The sequence below is a fragment of the Chelonoidis abingdonii genome, chromosome 5, assembly GCF_003597395.2.
Source record: "Chelonoidis abingdonii isolate Lonesome George chromosome 5, CheloAbing_2.0, whole genome shotgun sequence".
Lineage (NCBI taxonomy): Eukaryota > Metazoa > Chordata > Testudines > Testudinidae > Chelonoidis > Chelonoidis abingdonii.
In genome coordinates this window covers 62,748,901-62,771,388 of record NC_133773.1, presented here as the reverse complement: position 1 = coordinate 62,771,388, position 22,488 = coordinate 62,748,901, and the positions used below count along the sequence as shown (strand labels likewise).

At 42.5% G+C, this 22,488-nt stretch overlaps 1 protein-coding gene across 2 annotated transcripts in view; it reads left to right on the top strand.

The window, feature by feature from the left end:
* The window catches only part of DCHS2 (dachsous cadherin-related 2), a 224,657-nt gene that overhangs the window by 188,316 nt on the left and 13,853 nt on the right, over positions 1-22,488 (top strand). For both annotated transcript variants that reach the window (XM_032779109.1, XM_032779110.1), the window contains 5 exons: positions 110-319; positions 4,874-5,731; positions 12,528-12,638; positions 17,264-17,475; positions 20,267-20,418. In XM_032779109.1, the coding sequence (XP_032635000.1) occupies positions 110-319; positions 4,874-5,731; positions 12,528-12,638; positions 17,264-17,475; positions 20,267-20,418 (1,543 nt within the window). The remainder of the gene's footprint in view (positions 1-109; positions 320-4,873; positions 5,732-12,527; positions 12,639-17,263; positions 17,476-20,266; positions 20,419-22,488) is intronic.

The following is a 22,488-nucleotide window of genomic DNA, read 5'->3' as shown; positions in this document are numbered from 1 at the left end:
TTATTTTCTGTATAGCACATGGACTCTAATATTTTGATATTGCTGATGAAGAGTCATCATTACACTAACATCACTAATATAAGCTTTCTTTCTTTGTGTTTCATCTCAGTCCTGGTTCGAGACAGTGGAACCCCTTCTTTATCCAGCACAGCAACAGTTATCTGCAAAGTACTGGATGAAAATGACAATACTCCTAAATTTCTCCTTCCTGTCTCTGAGATTCAAATTCTGGAGAATCAAGAGCCTGTAATATTGCACACTACACTAGCTGTAGATATAGATGCTGGCAATAATGGAACTTTACGATATCAAATAATTGGTAAGTATGGTCTTTATTTTATATATTACTAATACCAAAAAAAAGTTGTCAGAAAATAGTTAAACAGGAGTTTCAGGTTTTAAAATAGTTCTGATCTCAGCCAGTCCAGCTAGATTTCAGCTAGTGCAATGGGGAGTCCTAAGACTTCCTTTAAACAGAAAAAACCTTCCACCTCCTCCACTGGCACACACTTCCAACCCAACCTCTCAGGCTAGCAATCAGATTTGGGAGTGTACAGAAGAGAGGAACAAAAATAATCTGGAGGGGTGAAAATAAGAAAAAGATTAAAAGACCTAAATATAGCTTGCTGACGAAGAGAGGGCATGGTAAGTATCAGTAAGTGCATGAAGAATACAATCATCAAGGAGAAGGAGACATTTTTCCAGGGTGTTATATATGGGATGAAATTTGTAATGTTGCAAAAGCTCTTTTGGGTGAGGACAGTGACCTAAGGGAAGAGATGAAAGCTCAAATGCTTGGGACATTTAAAACTAGACTGGACAAAGCACTGCAAGAATATACAGCAAGAAAAAATCCTGCACTGGCAGGGGATGAACTAGATCAACAGTTTTGAAAACTGAACCCACTTTCAGGAAAATGAAACCAATTGCACCCCATTTCATCCCCTCCATGGGTCATTAAAGCCTGCCAATCTCACATTTGGGAAATGCTAGGTTCTTCTTTGAGCAGATGCAGCCATGTAGTCCACTTAGGTGTGTGCATGCCCAGTGCCTTGTGGTCTTCTCCAGTGACTGGAGAAGGGCCATGCTTGTGCCTTGTGGTCTTAGCCCCTCCCCATCTATATGAGGCGGCACCTCTCCAACCCCCATCAATTTATTCTTACACTCCATGGCTGGAGTTAGAGCTCTTTGTGGTCTTAACCTCACAACCTTTCACTATTTTAGTGTCTTGTTCGAGTTTTATATAGTTAGTACCTGTAGTGTTAGATTTAGTGTTAGTTGTATTTAGTTAAATACCCCTATGATGCCATCACCAGGGTTTAAACATTGTCTGTCATGTGAGGGAATGATCCCAATAATGATACCCCACAAGGTATTTGCTGTGCTTGAGTGAGGTCTCACTCAAGGAGTGGTGTTCGATCTGTCGATTGTTCACGAAAATGACTCAGGTGGATAGGGACCTTCGCCTGAAGCAGCATCCGTCCAAACAAGCCATGTGGCTGCTTTGCCACCAAGACTCTCATCGGATCATAGGTAACCTTCGGGTTCTGAGAGTGCTGGCATTTTGTGCTCTGGAGCCAGCCCTTCTCTGAATGGAGGAGAAGATCCCCGTGGAGAGCGCCAAGGAAAACGTTACCTAAGACTATATCAAGACCACTCCAGTACTCCTGGGAATCCCAGGAAGAGCATAGACTGGCATGGGTAAGTGTCAGCATGTGGAATGTCTCTAACCACTCCCCGGAGTACCATGTAGGGAGGTCAGAGACACTGTATCAGCAACTGCAGTTCTGACCCTGGGGCATCTGTTGAGTCCAGTATTGACAAGGCATCAACTGTTTGCATGTTGGCAGTATAGCAGGCAGATCTGGACTACCTCTGCCTTACCATCCCAACCTCTCATTTCATCCAGGATTTTGTCATAGCTACGTCATTTACAGCCCTGTTGGCTGGATGGGATACTGACTCTTGGGCTAATTGGTACTTCACACCGATGTTCCCCTTCCACAGTCTGTGGAAGCATGTCTAGTACCGGGCTTAAGCACGGGGCCTCCTTGGCATTGGAAAACTTCTTGGCACAGTTGCATTTGGCATGGCAGATGTGACCATGGTGGCTTTCACAGCCCTCCACTTCAGCACCATCAGCTGCTTCACTATTGCTGCTGATTTCAGGGTTGATAACACTTCAGTAGCAGCATACTTGGTGCCAGCAGTATAGCTTCCAGCATCAGCAGTGGTCCCTGCCTTGTTTAGGATGATGGATGAGTCAAACCAGTTAATCACTTCCTCAGGTATGTCTCCACCTTTATCCCCAGAAACTTGATACTCCTCGGCATTGGTCAGGATCTTCCTCCTCCTGCTTTCTATCTCCTGTCTCATATCGGGGACTCTTTATGGAGCAGTATGGGCACAAGAATTGGCACTTGTCTCACAGTCAGGACAGGGGCCCTTGGCCCAATGCTAATGGCCATCGATACCCTATCCTTATGCTTAGCATCTTCTGTGGAATCTGTGGGATGTTCCTTGGTTGGGGAGGTCACACTTCTCAGCTCGCTCTAAGGAGAGATCGCGAGGCAGATTGGTGGTGGCAGCTGTAGACCCACAGGATCAGGCACCAGTGAGGCTTCCCCATGCAGCCTTCATAGAGCTACTCCTTCCAGCTCCACCGATCCAAGAATGGGAGCCAGCATTGGCACAGTTAACCAACTCTTCTTCATCCCCAGATGATTCAGCAGTGTCTGGCTCTTCCTGTCCTCCAACACCTGAAGATTTCAAGCACTCTCCAGACCTTTTGAAACATATGGCTGCCTCCCTGGGCAGTCAGGCAGAGTTATTGGATATCCTTCAGCCTTTTGCTCCTGGGAGAAGTAGCCCTTCCTATCAACCGTAGGATCCTAAAGCCTTCTTAATTGACCTCCGTTCAAGCCACTGGGATCTTGTTCCTCTCCTCAAAAACCTACATTCCTTGTGGTGATAACATCTACAAGGAGAGTGAGTTTCAGGCTTTGATGGCAGAGTCTCCTTACACACAGTTCTCCAAAGACACCAACATTTGAGTCTAATTTCTCTCAATTTCATTTAAACCAAGTGATATATTTATCTGAGGTTTTTCCTAAGCCAATTCATCTCTGGAGGAGCAGTGTCTTCACACATTGGACATCAGACAATGTCCGGTCTTTTATTTGGACAGGACTATATCTCATCTGTTTGTGTCATATGCAGACTGTATGAAGGGCAAACAATCTCCCCAGAGACGCTTTCTAAGTGGATAACTTCCTGCATCAAAACCGTATGTGACACAGCTTCAGCTACGCCCCCCTCTGGGTGTGAGTTCATTTCATGAGAGTGCAAGCTAATTCAATAGCATTCTTCAGTGACATCGCAATATTGTATAATTTCAGGGCTGCTATATGGTTGTTCATATGTACATTTATGAACCATTATGCCATTATCATGGCATCCAAAGCATATGCAGACTTTGGGAAGGCAGTCCTTAAGTAGACTCAGAACTCAGGTTCTGCTTGTGAGTCACCTAAGTGGTATACATGACTGCATATACTGAAGGAAGAAGAAAGAGCATGGTAACTGTGGTTCTTTGAGATGTGAAGCTAATGTGTATTCCATGACCCATCCTCCATTCCCTCTGCATTGGAAGCTAGTCTCTTGGCATTAGGTGTGAAGGAACTGAGTGAGGTCAGGGAGGCATCTCCTTATATAGTCATGGGAGAGGCTGTGGCCACAAGACATGAGCACCACCTCTTTATGGGAACTGCTAGGCAAAATTCTCTGGGCTCCGGTGCTCTGGGCGCACACATACCTCAGTGGGATGCACGCCTGCATCACATCACAAAGAACTACAGTGACTGTAAGTAACAGTTAATCTAAAACAAAACAAATGCCTTTTCAGTCTTTTTATGATTCTCTCTTCAGCCCCCCATATAAGGGCCCCCAACCCAATCCTCCTTTCACTTTAAAAGTAGGTGTGGATAGATACCAAGTCCACCTTCCAGGTGATGAAAGTTTCTTTCAACCACCAATGATAAAAGCCTCCAACTGGTCTTCCAAGTTGCCAAACCATCCCCAAGTGCACCATGCCAAGAAACTCTAACACAGTCCCTGCCCAACTCTCAAAACCTTCCTGTACTACCGTCACCCCAAAAATGGCAAGACACTGTTTACTTTGATTTGGGACCCTCTGCGGTATTACAAAAATAAATTGTTGGCAGCACTGATAATTGCTGATTCTACATAGTTGGAGTAAAGCAGGGATAAAGGGCTATAGAGTCATCTTCGATTTTTATGCTTTTCATTTGAAAATTATCTTGATCTGTTGAAATATACTTATTCTGGTCACTTAAAAAAAAAACATTATAACTCTTTCTAAAATCCATTGCTCCAAATATTTAATAGTAGCTTTAAAAATGAAAAAAGTGGAAAAGACCTCATTACAGTTCTTTTCTAAGAGACAGGTTTGTAGATGAAAGCAAGAGGCAAATAGCCACATTTGTTGTCAGCAATGCTTTATGGGTTTCTGGAATTTGTAGCCAAGGTTGGGAAGAGTTCACTTTGTGCAGCAGTACAGTTGCACTAGATTTTATAAGGTGTGTTGATTTAGGAAAAAAGACATGCATCTGGCAAAATAGCTGTTCTGTAAAAGGATATGACATTCTGGATTTACTGTCACTGCCACCCACTGATTTAAATGAAATGCAGGTTTTAATTTTTATAAAAGGAGGAAAATATGCCAGAGGCACATGAGTGCACCAGCTGTACTGGCAATAGGATCATGTTATTACAATTAACATAATGGTACTAGCAACGGGTTTTTTCAAATTAGAATTGTTTGTGATAGTTTTATTTTTATTGTATTTTAAAGGTGGAAATATTGGAGAATACTTCACTCTAAATGATACTTCAGGAGAACTCTTGGCCACTCGTAGTTTAGACAGGGAGGATGCCAGCAACTTTACCCTTATTATTGAATGTCATGACCTGGGCAGCCCACCAAGAAGCTCCACAACACAGCTACAGGTTACAGTCCTGGATGAAAATGACAACAGCCCTATATTTGCCAAGAAGACCTATCAGACCTCTGTGAGAGAAGACGTTGAGGAAGGATCACTAGTTCTTGAGCTCTTTGCTTCAGATGAAGATGGTGGCCTGAATGGTGAGGTCATATATTCGCTCATTGATGACACCCTTGGAGCATTTACTGTTAACAGTACAACAGGAGCAATAGTTACTACAAAAGCACTAGACCGGGAGACTAAATCTCAGTATGCATTTAGAGCAGTGGCAAGTGACTGTAGCATCCAAGGCCCAAGAAGTACTACAGTTAGCATTATGGTGCACATTGATGATGCCAATGACAATAGTCCAGTTTTTCTACAGAACCCTTTCCAAGTTTATGTGCCTCCTGAAACCTCTGTGAATCAGACAATAGCCACTGTGAGAGCTGCGGACTTGGATCTGGGGCCAAATGGTGCAGTGGTTTTTAATTTTGCAGTACCTGGAACTATGTTTTGTATTGACATTAATACAGGAGAGATTTATCTTCAAGAGCCATTGCCTTCTGACGGTTTCAGTTCCTGCCTGTTGGTATTGGCTTCAGATCAAGGTGTTCCAGCTAGGACAGCCACAGCTGTATTGGCCATTTCCACAAGGGAACAAGAGGAGGTCATGTCATTCAGCCATAGTTTGTATGCAGTAACTGTGCCTGAAAACAGTGAAGCAGGTGGGTATCAGACTCTCTAACTTGTGGCTGTCAGTGGCCAAAGTCCTAACCTGTTGGGCACTATTGAGGATGAAGTGTGTAGGGAGCCTTTTTCAATAACATGCAGCAACAGGGTAAAATTGGAATTGGACTATATGCAAACAGTACGTTAAGGAAAAAAAACTTCTCCCTGCCCAGTGCACTAGGGACCAAAGGGGAATATGAGGCTGTCTCAGAGGCATAGTCGGATTTCTGGCCCCTGCACACATACAACAGAATGCCAGTCATGTTAGGCAGGATGCTCCTTTTTAAAGAAAGAAAATGTTTCCTCACCCTGGACAACCCTTGAGCATCTCTGCTCTGTATCTGCAAAGTGGCTGTAATGATGGATGCACAATTTTTATCCTCGTCAGTTTTCCTTGCCAACATGCATCTCCTTGGAATAAAGGCAGAATTTATCTGTCTGTCTCTGTGCTTGTGCAGATGTGTGTGTGTGTGTGTGTGTGTATCCAAACAAGACTGATTACATAATATGTCACTAATAGTTCACTTAAATGAATGCAGTGAAAGCTCAGATAAGATGAGAAATCCACAAATGCCTGTTGTGATGTATGATTTTTGCCTTTAGCGAAATCCCTGGTGTATTGTAACTGCATTCAGAGATTTTCCAACACTTTCCTCACAGTTTCAGACTTGCTAAAAGAATGTGTAGAAGTAGGCGGAGAATGCACAGAGGCTGTAATACATTCTTTTACTTAACAAGACATTGTGAAATTGGTAGACTTGTACAAGGTGCAAGCAGTAGATGGAAGCCCACACTGTTAAATGCCCGCTATAGATAAAGGCCAGATTTACTGCAGTCTGTGTCACCATTGTTTCTTTTAGGCTGTAGTGGAATAAAGTTGTTGGGGGAAAAGTTTGAGTTAGTTCAGTGAAGTCACAATTTTGACCTGCTGGGAGTTGCTGTAAACTGGTCAGAGTAGCCCATAAGACTTTCCACTGGGAGTGTACCTGCAGAGCACTGGACAAGAATTAATACTATCCCTGTCCCCATGGGTGGAAACACTGTCCTCTGTCTCACCATTGCTGTAGGAAGATGTGATTCTCATTTCCTGGAGTCTAGGGTTTTTTGGTTTTGTTTGTTTTTATCTGGCCCCACCTCTTCTTCCATGCTTTAACCTAACAGTTGTGAATTCAGCTGCAACATTTAACTGACTGTCCCTAGAATTATACATTTAGGAGTAGTGGGGGCAAGGTGTTCTAAGTAGAGGGTCCTAGACTCTTGATTTGCGGCTTCTTTGTTCCAGTAATAAATAAATAAATAAATAAATAGCTCTAACATAGCACTTTTCTTCATTGGATATCAAGGCCTGATAATCTTCAGGGTAAATTGCAGGAGCCTAGTTAATCAGGTTTTTCCATATGGTTGTAGAAGAGTGCCTGTGGGGATCTCAATTTTTTGTGTTATTGTTGGTACTGCATTGTTTGTTTAACTTGTATACATTTAAAGAAAGAAAATCAAAATATCCTTTCAGCAATGGATAAGCTTTTGTGATTCTGCATGTGCCTAATTACAGATATAGTAATGGGACAGGTTAGGCAACCCAGCCTGAAATTACTGAAATCCCCCAAGGAATTGTGGTAAGAAAATACCATAGTCTGATGGCCACCCACTAAATATATTGCAAACATAAATAGCAGTACATTTAAATTATTTTGATTAAAGGAAGTTTAAGGAAGCTTCAGGATAAATCAGAAGATTTCAGCTTGAAAGCTTACTGTGTATAGTAAGAAAACTATAGGGTATAGAAGAGCAAGTTATTTTATGCATTCTTTTATGAGATGTTCCACAAATAGTAGTTCTGTTTCTCTTCTAATTCTTTTATGTGATTTCAAATAATACAAAAACATACTAATTTCATTTTATTTGTCAGAAAACCCTCTAAAGGATTCAGTTTGCTAGCTACAGTTCTGATTCTGGAACCCTTACTCCATATGAATAATACTCTCCCACCCAGTCCCATGGAAGTATATACATTATAAAAATCAATATTAATGTAATCAGGATTAACAAATAACATTTTGCTTAATACAAGCTTCACTGTAGTCAGACAAGAATCAAAGCAATATCAACAATGAAGGCCAAAACCTGATATCCTTGCTCAGTTTTTACTCAGTAGTTACGCAGACAGACTCCTACTTACGTAAGAATCTCAGGATTTCTTCAACTGAAACGTTTGGCCCCAAGTTTGGAAACCTTCATGTTATTCCCCAAGTTTAGTTTTGCACTGTATTAAATATGTTATATACTGCATTGCAACAGGCACTTTTAGAAGTCAACTAATAAATAAATAATCAAGTCAATGCTCTTTGTAAAGTGCAAAAAACCTTTTCATTATTCACCATGTCTGCCTCCAGTTGAATTATAGTTTGTATAGAGCTCTCTGGGTGTCAGATTCACCAATAAAACAGTCACAGCTGCTAGTTCTGCAGGATTGTTTTATTTATTTTTAAATGAATATAAAGTATCTGGGCTGGAAATTTATTTACCTCTCTTTTATTCTCTGTGCTCCATGAGCCTTTTCTTTATTATCCACCCAAGAAGTCTATCCTCCAACACAAAGGCAAGGGTCAGACACGGGTCAAAGGGAAAAGGGACATCCCTGGTTCCAATGTCTAGATTACAAAAGAGAGGAGAAAGGGAAGAAAATAATATGGAGACATGTTCTTGTTTCATGGATAAACACAGGTCTCCCAAAGTGACTTGGACTGTAGCAGTGGATCAGTTCCGAGTTGTGCATGTGTCTCTCAAGCCAGAATATGACCCAGGGTTTTTATGTCTGTTTTTCCTCCTATTCTTTAGAAAAAGCACACATACTATACAAACAATAACATTTTAGTGCATTTAAGGTACTTGGTTGTTTAATGCAGGTTGAGGTATTTTAACATAATGTTAGGATGCTTCTGATTTAACAGACAAAGCAGGGAAATTCTAAGTTAAGGCACTTGCTGCAACCTTGCTTTGCCTGTTATGCTTGACTGGTTTGGAAGTTTCAGACAGTGTTGGATATTGTGTCCCTTATTTGAGGCAGTACCTACACACAGTGGACAGAATCAAGTAAGTTTAGGATTATAGCTCTTTGAGATAGAGACTGTTTTTGCTGTACATCTAGTTTTACCTCATTAGGGACTTCAGGATTTGGCCTCATCAATTTAAGATACATCTCTGCCCCACTATAACGTCCCGATATAACACGGGTTCGCACATAGCATGGTAACAGCTGGGCTTGGGAGGTGCCTTAAAGGGTCTGGGGCTCCAGCTGCTGCGGGGAGCCCCAGGCCCTTTAAATCTCGCTGGAGCCCTGCTGCTGCTGTCCTGGGGCTGCGGCAGCAGGGCTCGCCGGCGATTTAAAGGGCCTGGGCTCCCCACAGTGGCTGGAGCCTGGATCTCTTTAAATCACCGCCAGAGCCCTGCCGTCACTACCCCAGGGCTGTGGCAGCGGGGCTCGGGCAGTGCTTTAAAGGATCCAGGGCTCTGGCTGCTGTGGGGAGCCCCGGGCTCTTTAAATCTCACTGGAGCCCTGCCACTGCTACCCCGGAGCTGCGGCAGCCAGGGCCAGCTCTACTGTGTTTGCCGCCCCAAGCAGCAGGCGAAATTGCCACCCTGAACGGGGGGGGAGGGGGCATTCTGTGTGCCGTTAGGGCTGCACGCGTGTTTCTGTGGCAGCGGCAATTCGGCAGCAGCTTCTATGTCCAGCTGTCCGCGGTGGCACAGCTTCTGTCTTCCAGCTGAAGACAGAAGTTGCCACCGAATTGCCGCCGCCGCGGAAACGCGCATGCCGCCCTAATGGCACACGGACTGCCCGCTCCGTCCACGGTGGCAATTCAGCGCACTGTTTGCGGGCAGAAACACAGACTGCTGCCCCTTGCAGATTGCCGCCCCAAGCACCTGCTTGGAATGCTGGTGCCTGGAGCCAGCCCTGGCGGCAGCGGGACTCACCAGTAATTTAAAGGGCCTGGGCTTCCTGCGGTGGCTGGAGCCCGGAGCTCTTTACATCATCACCGGAGCCCTGCTGCCCCTACCCCAACATAACAGGGTTTCAGCTATAACATGGTAGGGATTTTTGGGTCCCCACAACCGCGTTATAGTGAGGTAGAGGTGTACCAAAAGGCACTATCTGAAGTGAAAATGAACTGTATGGAAATTACAACATTTCATTATTTAAATGCAAGCCATATTACTACGACAGTGTAGCCAAAAAGCATCAGAAACCACAGAAATGCCATTTCTTTGCCCTTTACCAAAAAAGTTATCAACGGTTTTAACAGCATTAAAAAAAGGCTTTTCGGCTGGAAATTGGTAGAACCAGAGCAGGATTTCATTGATCCATTTATTATACCCTGAAAATCAAGGTATCAAATGGTAATACTGATGCAGCCGTTTTTTCTTGGGATTTTTTTCTCTTCCTCCTTTCAAAAACCAGGCAGAGAATGTTGTGAGCACAGGACATAGGGACTTGTCGTTCAGACACTGGATATTTTCTTTTCCTTCAGTTAAGGATGCCATAAACAATGGTAAACCCTGGCTGCTGTATTGAATAAAAATTGTACAGTTGTGAAAATGGGACCAGCTGTCCCTGCGATCCAAAAAGGGGGGTCTATGTTTAATTTATAGAAACAGTGGACTTCTCATTCTCTCCTTTAGCCTTACACACTCTGACAAAGTTCCTCCTCTACCTTGGTGGGTCCTGCGCTTATGGGCAGATTTGCTCGCCTCACAGATTCACCATGTGGGTTGGGAAACAGCCCAGAGACCTTCCCCTCTGGTAGAAGCCACAGTCCAGGTCAATTCCTCCTGTGTCTGATCAGGAGTTGGGAGGTTTGGGGGGAACCCGCGCCCGCCCTCTACTCTGGGTTCCAGCCCATGGCCCTGTGGACTTACAGCTGTCTAGAGTGCCTCCTGGTACAGCTGTGCGACCGCTACAACTCCCTGGGCTAATTCCCCATGGCCTCCTCCGAACACCTTCTTTATCCTCATCACAGGTGCCTGATAATGCTTGTACTCCTCAGTCTTCCAGCAATATGTTTTCTCACTCTCAGCTCCTCTTGCTCCCAGCTCCTCACATGCACTCCACAAACTGAAGTGAGGTCCTTTTTAAACTCAGGTGCCCTGATTAGCTAGCCTGTCCTAATTGATTCTAGCAGTTTCTTATTTGGCTCCAGGTGTCTTAATTATCTTGCTTGTCTTAATTGGTTCTAGCAGGTTCCTGATTACTCTAATGCAGCCCTTGCTCTGGTCACTCAGGGAACAGAAAACTACTCATCCAGTGACCAGTATATTTGTCCTCTACCAGACTCCTGTACCCCACTGGTCTGGGTCTGTCACAACACATACAAATCATATTTGTATTTTCTTTTGTGATTGGTCCTACAAGTATCCTAAGTAGTGCAGAAAAGTTCATAAGCCACAACATGCATATTTCCCACACAAGTGTTTTTGGCTTATGTTGCCATGATTAAGAACAAATGACTAACCAGTTAACATAACATTTCCTGAGGTTAAAAAAAAAATTAACAAGTTATAAGCATGTGATTTTTGTAACTAAAGTTAAATTATACTACTGTGATGGCACAGTCCCACCCAAAATCTAGGACATTTTATATTAACAGCATGCCTCCTGTTGTAAATGTAGTCAAATAATGTATGCTTATAATGCCATTTGGAAGAGGTCAAGTTACACAGTAACCTGAATCCATGATAGTTGGTTAAAATCAATTGTCATGTGCTAAATGGCTTCATAATTGGCTTGAGAAGAGCAACCATTTGGAAATCTTGACAAATGTTTTTTGAATTTTGTCTCAGTTTATGTTAAGCATGATGCTTCTGATCAGGATAATATATTCCATTTCACATTTATTTTCTGCTCTTATTGCAAACAGCATTTTTATTCCATGCCTTTTCAGTGTTGTGTCAGATCAGTACTATTTTTGATGAATTTAAGATTTTTCATGAACAATAGATTGCCCTTACTTTCTTCGATGCTAACACCATACTGCATATCTCTGGGCACCCTGTTACGGCAAAAAAAGCTATTGTGAGTTGTATTTGGATTGTGTCTACTTAAGATTGATTGATGTATTCATTTAGAATTAAGGTGTCCATCATTACAAAACTCTGGGTTACTCTACATAAGTAAATGAAAATTAAATATTATCTTCCCAGTTCCTCAGAGATAGCAGTCATGTTTAACACCCACATAAAAGCCTCTCTTCACCCACCCCTGCCCCAAAGAGTTTGTGAAAGGATGAGGGTAAAATGACCAAAGATGGAGAAACTTGAGTAGGAAGGACCTACACCAAGCCTTGAATACAGCCAGAGGTAGATTCCTGTAGACAGCCTCAGGGAGGGAGATCCATAAATAATGTCTCTGAAATAAGAAGGTCTAGCCGTCAAGCCACTGAAGGTGTGCAGAGAGCAAGGATCAAGGATGGTTGACCATTAGGACATGCTGCAAACTCCATCATTTTGCCCAGCAGCAGAAGATGCCGGGGCGCAACAAGGGTGTTAGTTGAAGGGGCAATGGGGTTGATGGGGAAGTTTCTGTCGATGAAGTTGTGATGTGGGTGGAGTTTTGTTGAGCAGTTGTTGCTGGGTTTGTTTCTGTTGTGTGCTATTTTAAATAATGTTAGAAACACTCAGAGTGGTGGACGGGCACCTTTGCATGCATTGTTATTAATCACAGTAAATCTATAAGTAATAAAATAAGATAAGATCTTGCAAAGTTGACTCTATTAAAAACTATTATTGCTTCTCTAGGCACCTCACTTTTGACTGTAGAAGCTTATGATCATAATTTACTGGAAAAAGGCATAAAATACAAGATATTCAGTGACAGTGAAGATATTTTCTCAGTACACTCCATCACAGGTAAATTAATTTATTTAAATTTGTTTTAAAGACATGTTTAAGGCTTTTGATATTTGAATAAACATTAAATTGTATACAACGTGTTTCCACATTAGGATTGCTTTTATACCAAAACATTCTCATTAATTGATGTTAGTTTAAATCAAAACCTAGTAGAAGTGGGTGATAGGCAGGTAAGGGTAACAAACACCTGTTGCCACAAAAACCATTTTATATGTCATAGATATACACATGCCTTTTGTCTACAGTTAATCTACAATACAGGGCCTCCTCTTATCCTGGGGTAATCATTAGTAATGTCATTGACATCAGTGGAGTTACACTCTTGTAAAATTCTTGTGAGAGGAAAATCATGCCCAAGATTATTCCTCTTTAAAACTCTTCTGTTCTTCAAGTAGATGCAGCCTTGTATTTCACTTAGGTGTGGGTGTGCCCACCGCACCAGAGCCAGAGAATTTTGCTAGCAGTACCTGTAGAGGGGTGGTGCTCACGCCTAATGACTGTATGAGGTGGTGCCACCCCAGCCCCCCACGGTTCCTTCTTACCTCCCATGGCTGGAGTCAGGGCTCTTAATCTCGCAATTTCTCACTATTCCTTAGTGTCGTCTTCTAGTTGTATATGTTTAGTAGTACCCTAAGGGTTAATTAGATTTAGTGTTTGTTGCATTGAATTAAGTATTCCCCTGTGATGCGCTCACCGTTGTCCATCATGTGGGCGAGCGATCCCAGCAACGATCCCCAGATGGAGTGCTTGCTTTGCTTGGGTAAGGCCCAGGTCAAAGAGTGGTGTGAGGTTTGTAGATTGTTCACAAAACAGACTCAGGTGGCTAGGACCTAGTCCTGAAGCATTCAACCAAACCATTTGGCTTGCTTCAACACCAAGGCCCTATCAGACTGGTGATCACACTCAGGTTCTGAGAATGTTGCTGTTTCATGCTCTGGAGCTGCCTCTTTGAAGAGGTGGAGAAGCTGTTCCCCATCAAGTGCACTGGGGAAAAGGTCTCATAAGACCAAATGAGACCTCTCCAGGTCTTGTGGGGACTCCTCTGCCTCCTTCAGGAGATGCTAGTGCTGATGCATGGGCTGGCACAAGTGCCTCTAACTGTTCCTTGGTAGTTCACTGGTATATTGGAGACCCTATACCGTCATCTCCGGTTCTGGCTCCAGGGCATCCCCTGAGTCCAGTACCAATGGGGGTGATGCTGACATTGGCTGTTTGCATGCTGGCAGCATACCAGGCAGCTATGGATCACCTCTGCCTGTCCAGCTTAATCTCTCTGTTAGTCCAGGACTTTGTCAGGATTACATCAGTTATAGCCCTGTGGCTGGTTGGGCTGCTGAACCTTTGTGTCCATCAGCACTGTACCCTGATGCTCCCCTTCCATAGTCTGTGGAAGCAGAGCCAGTGGCAGGCTTGGTGCAAGGGACCTCCTTACCACCAGGAAGCTCCTTGGTCCTGTTGCATTCAGCACCGCCAATGTTACTGTGGTGGCTCTCACTGCCCTCCACTTCAGCACCATCAGCTACCTATTGTGCTGCCTCTTCCAGCTCCACCTGTGCAGGAGCAGGAGCCAGCCTTGGTGCAGTTAATCGAATATTCTTAATCCCAGGACGATTTGGCACTGCCTGGGTCCTCTTCTCCTTCAATACCTAAGGTTCTTCTTTGAGTGAATGTAAGAAGGAACTGAGGGTGCATGGGGTCAGCTTGGCCCTATATACTGGCGCTATGTGCATGCAGCACCAGAGAGCATCAGAGCCAATAACTCATGGGTATTCTCCTGCAGGAACTCAGCCTGAATACGCAGGGAAGCAGCCACACGCTGCAAAAGATCCTAACAGGCCTTGAAATAAAACAATTACTAACATTTCCGTAACTGTTGTTCTTCGACATGTGTTGCACACATCCATTCCATTGTAGCTGTGTGCACCCTGAGCGCAGTCCCTGGAAATATTTCCCTCCATGGTATCCCAGAGATTTAATAAGACCTTTACTGTGTATTAAATGAATACCAATTGTCTATCACAAACTTACTTTCTTATGACTGACAATGTACAAGATGTATCAACAGCTTAGTTAAACCTTAAGCATGTTTTTAATCATTAGTTATTTTATTAACATCCAACTGTCTTATTTAATGTATATTAAACAAACATTTGGGAACTTTTTATAAGACATTATTAAAATATGCTTTTATAATAAGAAAAATAGACCCAGTGGCAGAACCCAGGTAAATTAGAGGATTATAGTCTCCAAAAAAAATCCAATAGTTTTCCACCTAGATTGCCTTCTGAAATGGTTTTATTTTGGAGTAACCATCCAGGAATGAAATGGATGCTCAGCACCTTTGAAAATCAAGCCACTCACTTAGCCTAACTATTTAGAAGACTAACATTAATCACTCTTGTTTGAAAATCTTGGCAATAACATTCTAGGTATACACAGGGGATTTGTATGAATAGAATCAGTAAAAATTCCACTGTTTTCAATATGGGGTTTTTTTGAGTGTTATGTTTATATTAAAAAAAAAAAAAGGCAATTCACATAACAGAAGACTTCATCAAGACCGACATTGTAAGCACCTTCTGAGCTAGAGAGTATATTTTCCGAATATATACACACAGCTCCATCTCACACTGTCAGATGTTACATGCTGTGACAAAGTTCCTCCTCTACCTTGGTGGGTCCTGCGCTTATTGGCAGATTTGCTCACCTCAGTGATCTTCCCCACAGTCTGGGTCAACTCCTCCTGTGTCCGATAATGCTTGTACTCCTTAGTCCTCCAGCAGCACACCCTCTCACTCTCAGCTCCTTGCGCCTCTTGCTCCCAGCTCCTCACACACACTTCTTCTCTTCTGGCTCCCCACCACCTGACTGGAGCGAGCTCCTTTTTAAACCCAGGTGCCCTGATTAGCGTGCCTTGATTGGCTGCAGTTGTTCTAATCAGCCTGTCTGCCTTAATTGGTTCTAGCAGGTTCCTGATTACTCTAGTGCAGCCCCTGCTCTGGTCACTCAGGGAACAGAAAACTACTCATCCAGTGACCAGTATATTTGCCCTCTACCAGACTCCTGTACCACACTGGTTTGGGGCTGTCACAATGCACATACCAAGAGGACAACGTTAGTGAAAAGTTCATTGAACAATCCTTTAGGTGTTTGCAGATACCGTCCTAACTAGTGCAGTGAAATACATCCACTGATGTGAAGCTACACAGAGATGACAGTGTAAACTTCAGACATATGTCAAAAGCTTACAGCAAATTATATCACCACCAGCAAATACTTCTGTATACTTGATATCCTTTGTCACATTGTTGGGTGCAAATAATCACATTTATCTTGGATTAATTGTGGTTGTACTGCATGGCACTTCCATGGTAGGAATTCAACCTGTGCCAATGTGACATTATTTCAAAGGCTGTTTATTACACCCTACATCAATCATTTTGCATCATGTGACAGTTGAGGAACCAAAAGTAAAACAAAGCTTTAGTTCCACAGAATCAGTCTGTGTGCAAAGTTCCAGTTATCAATCCCCAAACACAAGTCTTTTGTTAAAAATTCCAGTTAAGAGGTAATTGGCACATTTTTACACAATTGCAATTTTTTATTGCATATTGTTTTTCCAATGTACAGAAAAATGATGCAGTGTTAACTGTTCTGTTATTGCTGAAACCAAAGCAAGCTCTCTAGCTTTTAAAGCCTTTATGTCTCAGACCCACCTTAGACTCAAACTACTTGAATCTTGCACAGACTTTGCTTCCTGGTTTAAAAATTAAGAACCAGATTACTAACAGACTCTTAATTCCAGTTTGGCAAATCAGGAGGTTCTTCTACTTCTACTGGAAGTTCTACTGCCACAGTATTTTGACTACTCAAAATTTTGTGTTGATACTCTTGGTAAGAATTTGGCATTATGAAAATTCTTTACAAAATTCTGATTCTGAAATTTTACTGAAATTAATATGCAAATAATTGAAGAAATTTTTAAATGTTTAGATTTAATCTAGAATTTTGATAATTTAGTATTAATTACAGTGCAGAAGCTGTAACCACAGAGTCTCCAAAGGCAGATTATACCTGTCTTCAGGTTTAACCTGGAGGTTCTGTCTGTAGAGACTAGTGTGTATATATATATATCCCAACATGCAGTGCTTCCTCTTGATTTTAGCAGCTGTCATTGTTGACTAGTGGTGGAATAATAGCTCACCTAGCGGCACTCAGACGGGCTTCCTTGGATAGCACAGTTTGGGTTGCTGTATGATTCAGACTGACCCAATCTGGTGCAAATGAAGTCTATGCCTTCTAGGAAATTTCTCATGTGGCCATTGATTGGACAAAGTTTGAACATCCTGGATTTGTACCATAAGCAGCATGTACCGTAAGCAGCATGAACTGTTAAATGAAGCAGCCCACATCTGTGAGAAATCTCTCTCAGATCTACATTTGTAGTTTCTTCCTTTAGTTATACATATATTTTCCTTTGTATTCCTTTATTGGATATATTGAACAGCTACAGCTATTGTTTTGTCTATTGTACAGTAAGTGTCCTCACTTTTACCAGTTTATTTGTCCTAAATATGTACATAACCTGACTTCCTTTAAATTCTTTTTGGAAACTAAAACAGGTGAACTCACAGTGAATAAGCCAAAGTTTCTTGACCATGAAGTCAAGAGTAAAGTGCATCTTGCTGTTTTGGCTGAAAATGGCTTGAATTCAGCATACTGTGGAGTGACAGTTTGGATACAAGACGTGAACGATAATGCACCTAAATTTGAGCAAAGCTCTTACAAAACATTGGTGTGGGAAGGCCGAATCTACAATACATATGTCATGCAGGTAATGGGGAATACATATTTACAAACCTGTTTCTTCAGTTAAAATTAAGAATAGCCAAACTAAGGCCATAGTCTAGCAGTGTATTCACTGGGCTTCCGCTCTGTTCAAAATGCATTTGCCTTCTTTAATGTTGCTGCAGTCTTGCCTGGAAAGCTAAAATTTATAACTATTTTGGCTGCATTAGAGCTCAAGGTTCAGTTCAGTTTTTATCAAATTAGGCCAATATCCTTTAGCTTCTGACTGATTGTAGAAATAGAAACTAAATTCAACTTTCTTGTTGTTTTCCTCTGCTTCTAACAAAGAGCAATTCTTGCTCATGAAAGGTAGTCAGAGAATGATTATTCAAGGCTAGTTCATAGTTTCAGTGTAGACAGATTCTTGTTCCCAGCAATGTCTCTAGGGTTTGTCACTTTAAAATGAATCCATTCAGCTCCATTCAGGAGTAAAATCCTCTTGTCAGATATAAGCATCTGATTTTAAATCTGCTGCTGAAAGAGTAACTCATCTCATTGTATGTGTGAAAATGCTCCTTCCTCTCAACATGTCCATTCTCCAAAAGTATTCCAGCTGTTCATGCACTATATCTATGTTGGAGCAAAAGAGGGAAATTATTTGGAGTAGAAAGGAGAACAGTTTTCTCACGGCACCCCTTCCAATTTCTCACCTTGAAAGTTAGGTCAGAATGAAGGTCATGTTAGGAACTGAAGATGTTCCTCCTGTGAGAGTAAATAAATGGAATGCAACAACTGCCCCTGATGTGAAGCCACTAGGGAGATGGATGAGCCTAGATTTGTTTAAAGAAACATATGTCTGCTAATGGAAAAAAAATGACAAAGCAATCAATGTGTCTGGAATAATCTGGATCCTGTACAGTATGTCTCATGCTCAACAGTAGGAGAAAGAACCAGTGAGGACTCTTCAAGAAGATTGGGGAAATGTTCTTTATCTTGAGAATCCTCCTCTGGTATATTTTCCTGCTGCTGAACATTGATTATTCAGCTAGTTTTATATTCTATTTCTGCTCCTTTTCCACTATTCTTTATTTCTTTAGATTTAAATAATAATAGCCTACAGAAAGGTGCCTTAAGCATTAATAATTATTATTTCATTTATTTGTAATAGCACTTAGGGTCCCCTGACCAGGGCTCAGGACCCCATTGTGCTAGTGACTGTACACACACATAACAGAGACTGACAATCTCCTAATAGTAACCACACAGCAGCGTAGAAATAATCAAATGCACAAGAACAGATCAACTCAACCACCTCTTGCTTTATTGTTTGAAATTCCACTTCTGCAGCAGAATGTTTTACTCCAAGAACATTGAGTTGTTTTTATTTTGTAAAAATATTTCCATCCAGAGTGATCTTGGTAACTTCTCCTAGGCTAACCCACAAAATTTGGGGCCTAAATTATTTGATTGTCCCTGTAGTGCAGCTTTGCCACGGTCCGTCCCTCAGCGGGGCTGTGGAGTATCCCACCACCGCCGCGATCCGTCCCTCAGCGGGGCTGTGGAGTATCCCACCCCCTCGCTCTAGCTTGCTGTCCGTGGGCTCTGCGGTTGTGGGAAATAACACACCCTCTAAGCTGGGGCTGAGCCAAGAGTTCTAGAGCAGCCCAGGCCCTAAATCAGGGCGAGGCTGCACCCAAACAGTCAGGGACTCATGCCCTTAGGCAGGAGCTGAGTCAGCAGTTCAATAATAGCCCAGGCCCTAGGTCAGGGTGGAGCAGTAAACAAATAGTCAAAGACTTGGGCCCTTAGGCAGGGGCTGAGTCAGCAGTTCACTAATAGCCCAGGCCTAGGTCAGGGCAGGGCAGCAGGCAAATAGTCAAGGACTCTGGCCTTTACGCAGGGACTGAGTCAATATTTCTAATATCAGGAGGCCCTAGCCTCTCCAGGCCAGGGAAAAGGGGGAGTCTACCACCCAAGGAGTGGGTGGCAGGGGGGACGCAGGCCCTCTCACTCCACTGCGTCCCAGCCCGGGGCCCTAGAAGCGGCAGAAACTCGCTGCTGTCAGTGGGGATCCTGGCCGCAACACACTGACATAGACTCTGGCAGTGTTGCAGCCAGACTGGGGTTGGCTGCCCCCGGGCTACTTCCACACTCCCCCTCGTAGGGCACCTGAGTCGTCATAGCATCGCCAGCAGTCTCAAACACCATCGATTCCTCTGGGTAAGTAGCGGATAGTAGGCTCAGCTGTTCCTCGGGGTAGCTGGCAAGAGGCAGGCTCGGCGCCTCTTCGGGGTAGCTGGCAAGAGGCAGGCTCGGCGCCTCCTCGGGGTAGCAGGCAAGAGACAGGCTTGGCTCCTCCTCGGGGTAGCTGGAACTGGGTAGGCTCGGCCAGTCCTCCTTGGGGTAACGAGCGAGGGGTAGGCTCGGCCAGTCCTCCTCGGGGTAATGAACGAGCGGTAGGCTCACTGGCCCGATGTGACCTCAGGCCAGCCGCAGCCTTCTGCTGTCCTCCCAGAGGGAGCTCGCTCACAGACGTCTGGCCTCTCTGGCGGCTGGTTCCCAACTGAGCTCTGCTGGTGAGCTTTTATACTTCCGAGTCTGCGCCATGACCTCTGAGGGACAGGCGCAGGACCCAGTGACTCTGCCCATGCTGGTATTAGGGGAAGTTTGTCCCTCAGTGGGGCTGTGGGGTATCCCACCACCTCACTACAGTCCCTTTTAATCTGTGTGGCCAAAATGCAGCTAACTGGCAGAAATACATATACGTGATGTAACACTTTGCTTTTTGAAATTGCAGTTTTTCATCTGAGATTAAGCATGGATTTTCTCCCAAACAGATTTTTGCAACTGACCTTGACAGTGGGCTAAATGGAGAAATTGAGTATTCAATTGTATCTGGTAATGAAAACGAAACATTCCTGATTGATTCAAAACAGGGGATTTTAGCAACTAATGCAATCCTGAATCACGAAGACATTTCATCCTACAGGTTGTATATAGTGTCTGCATAAAATCTATATTGTTGCTAATTGTGTTTGCCACAAGTTGATATTGCTCATGCTGTCTGTCTTAGGGTTTTATACTGCTGTCCACCACTGTAATATTGGAACACCCACCATGTAAACTCAAAAGCAGTAGCAATGGTGAATGTTGTCATGGAGTCTCTGGTATTCTTCTCTTTTTGGAGTGAAAACGTAACCTTGTTAAATCAGCTACAGCACACACTGACACAAAAGCACAGTAGATCTTTCAAGATACCCTGTTCATGGTGACATATGGCCATGTGTGCAGGGGCAGGAATTGAATGTCAAGATAGCTAATTCAGAATTACTCCCTCTGTTATTCATCACTGTGGATATTTTTTTTAAAAAAAGAAGCCAATTTTTACACAAAAGAGGAAGAGGTTTTTAAGAGCCACTGTTGGTAGTTTATTTTACAGAATGGCAGATACATTTTCAATGGTGAGTGATATAATATTGTAGAATTTCAATGGGATGTGATGATACCACATTCCAGCAGTCCCCCTGGCTGCCTACTTCTTCTCTGGAATCCCAGCTTTCATTCTGAAAATAATAGAGTAAGTTTCTAGCTGATATGGTTGGAAAGAAAACCTTGAAAATGTGAACCACAGGGTTCACCAGAATGAACCCAGGTGCTCATCAAAGTGTGTAAGAAAAAAAAGATAGGATCATATTAAGAAAGTCTACATAGTCTGCTCTGAAAGACTGCTCATTTTGGTGTCATGAATGGGTAGATGCAGGAAAGAATACCACCATTTACTTTTTCTCCCCAGTCAAGAAGCAGCCAAGCCCAAGGAGCCCACCTAGGCATTTGTGCTACACTGAGGGGAAGCCAAGCCCAAGGAGCCATGCAGAGGTCATGAGTATATTTGGAACCTAGTCAGGGTGAGCCACGCTCAGAAATCATACATGACATGATTCTGCTTTGAACAACTACACCAACTACCGAGAACAGTGTCTTATTTCAGTACATCAAGTTGGAGATTACCATGAACTTTTTTCCCAGTTCAACCCATGCACGAAAGTATATTAAAGTCCATTGTGAAGTCTTGTCAGACAAATTCCCACTTCCTTTAATAGGAAGTTTGCTTTCACATGGACAATAGGAGTGATCTCCTACAGAAGTAGAACATCTCCTTGATTTCCACTTAATTAGCAAGAATTGTGCAGCCAGTTTCCCTGCATAAACCCAGTTACATCAGTATAAACATAAAGAGAACACTGCTAATCCCAGAAATAGCAATGTGTTCAATGCTACAGTTAAAGTTGAATTTGTTCTTAATTCTGCTTTGACTATTGTTACCCAGGTTCTATCCATGTGAAAAGTACTAGAATTTTCAGCTATAAGCTTTTTTATACTTAGTTTTGTTGTGTTTCTCCTGCAACTCCCAGATTCAAAATCAAGTGAAGTTGACTCTTACATTACAAATCATGTCATTATTAGAATTCCAAGATAAACAAAGCATGCAAGTAAAGATATGTCAATTGTTTAGCGTAGCAAATCAGTTTTATATACTACAGTTCTCTAAGAAATTAAGTTACTGTATATTGTACCATTGGAATTGTGATTTTTTTTGTTATATGGCTGTAGCACCAGCTAATGCATATACAAATTCTCTTTACCTACTGGGCCTCAGATTTTTAATTATCCTATCAGAATTTAGAAAACTACATCAAATATGTCACCAGAATATGACTTCTTAAAAATATCAGTATAGTTATGGCAATAGTTTCCTATAGGAATTATTTTATGTGAACATAATGCCCAGAATATTTCATTTAATTAATTTTTCATTTTCTCCTGAGCCAACAGCATCCGTCATTTTTTTAATGTATCTACAATAGTAGAATGTATTTTGTTTGCTGAAATAATACTTTAAAAGAGTATTTGAAATAAATCTTCTAAAGGAAATTCTCAATGAACGTAGCATTCACGTTGTTAACATAATACATACTTGTGTCCTTAAATGTGAATTTGCTTTTATTTAGTATTTAAATCAGTTCCATAACATTCTTTTAATGTAAATTCTGTTTGATGT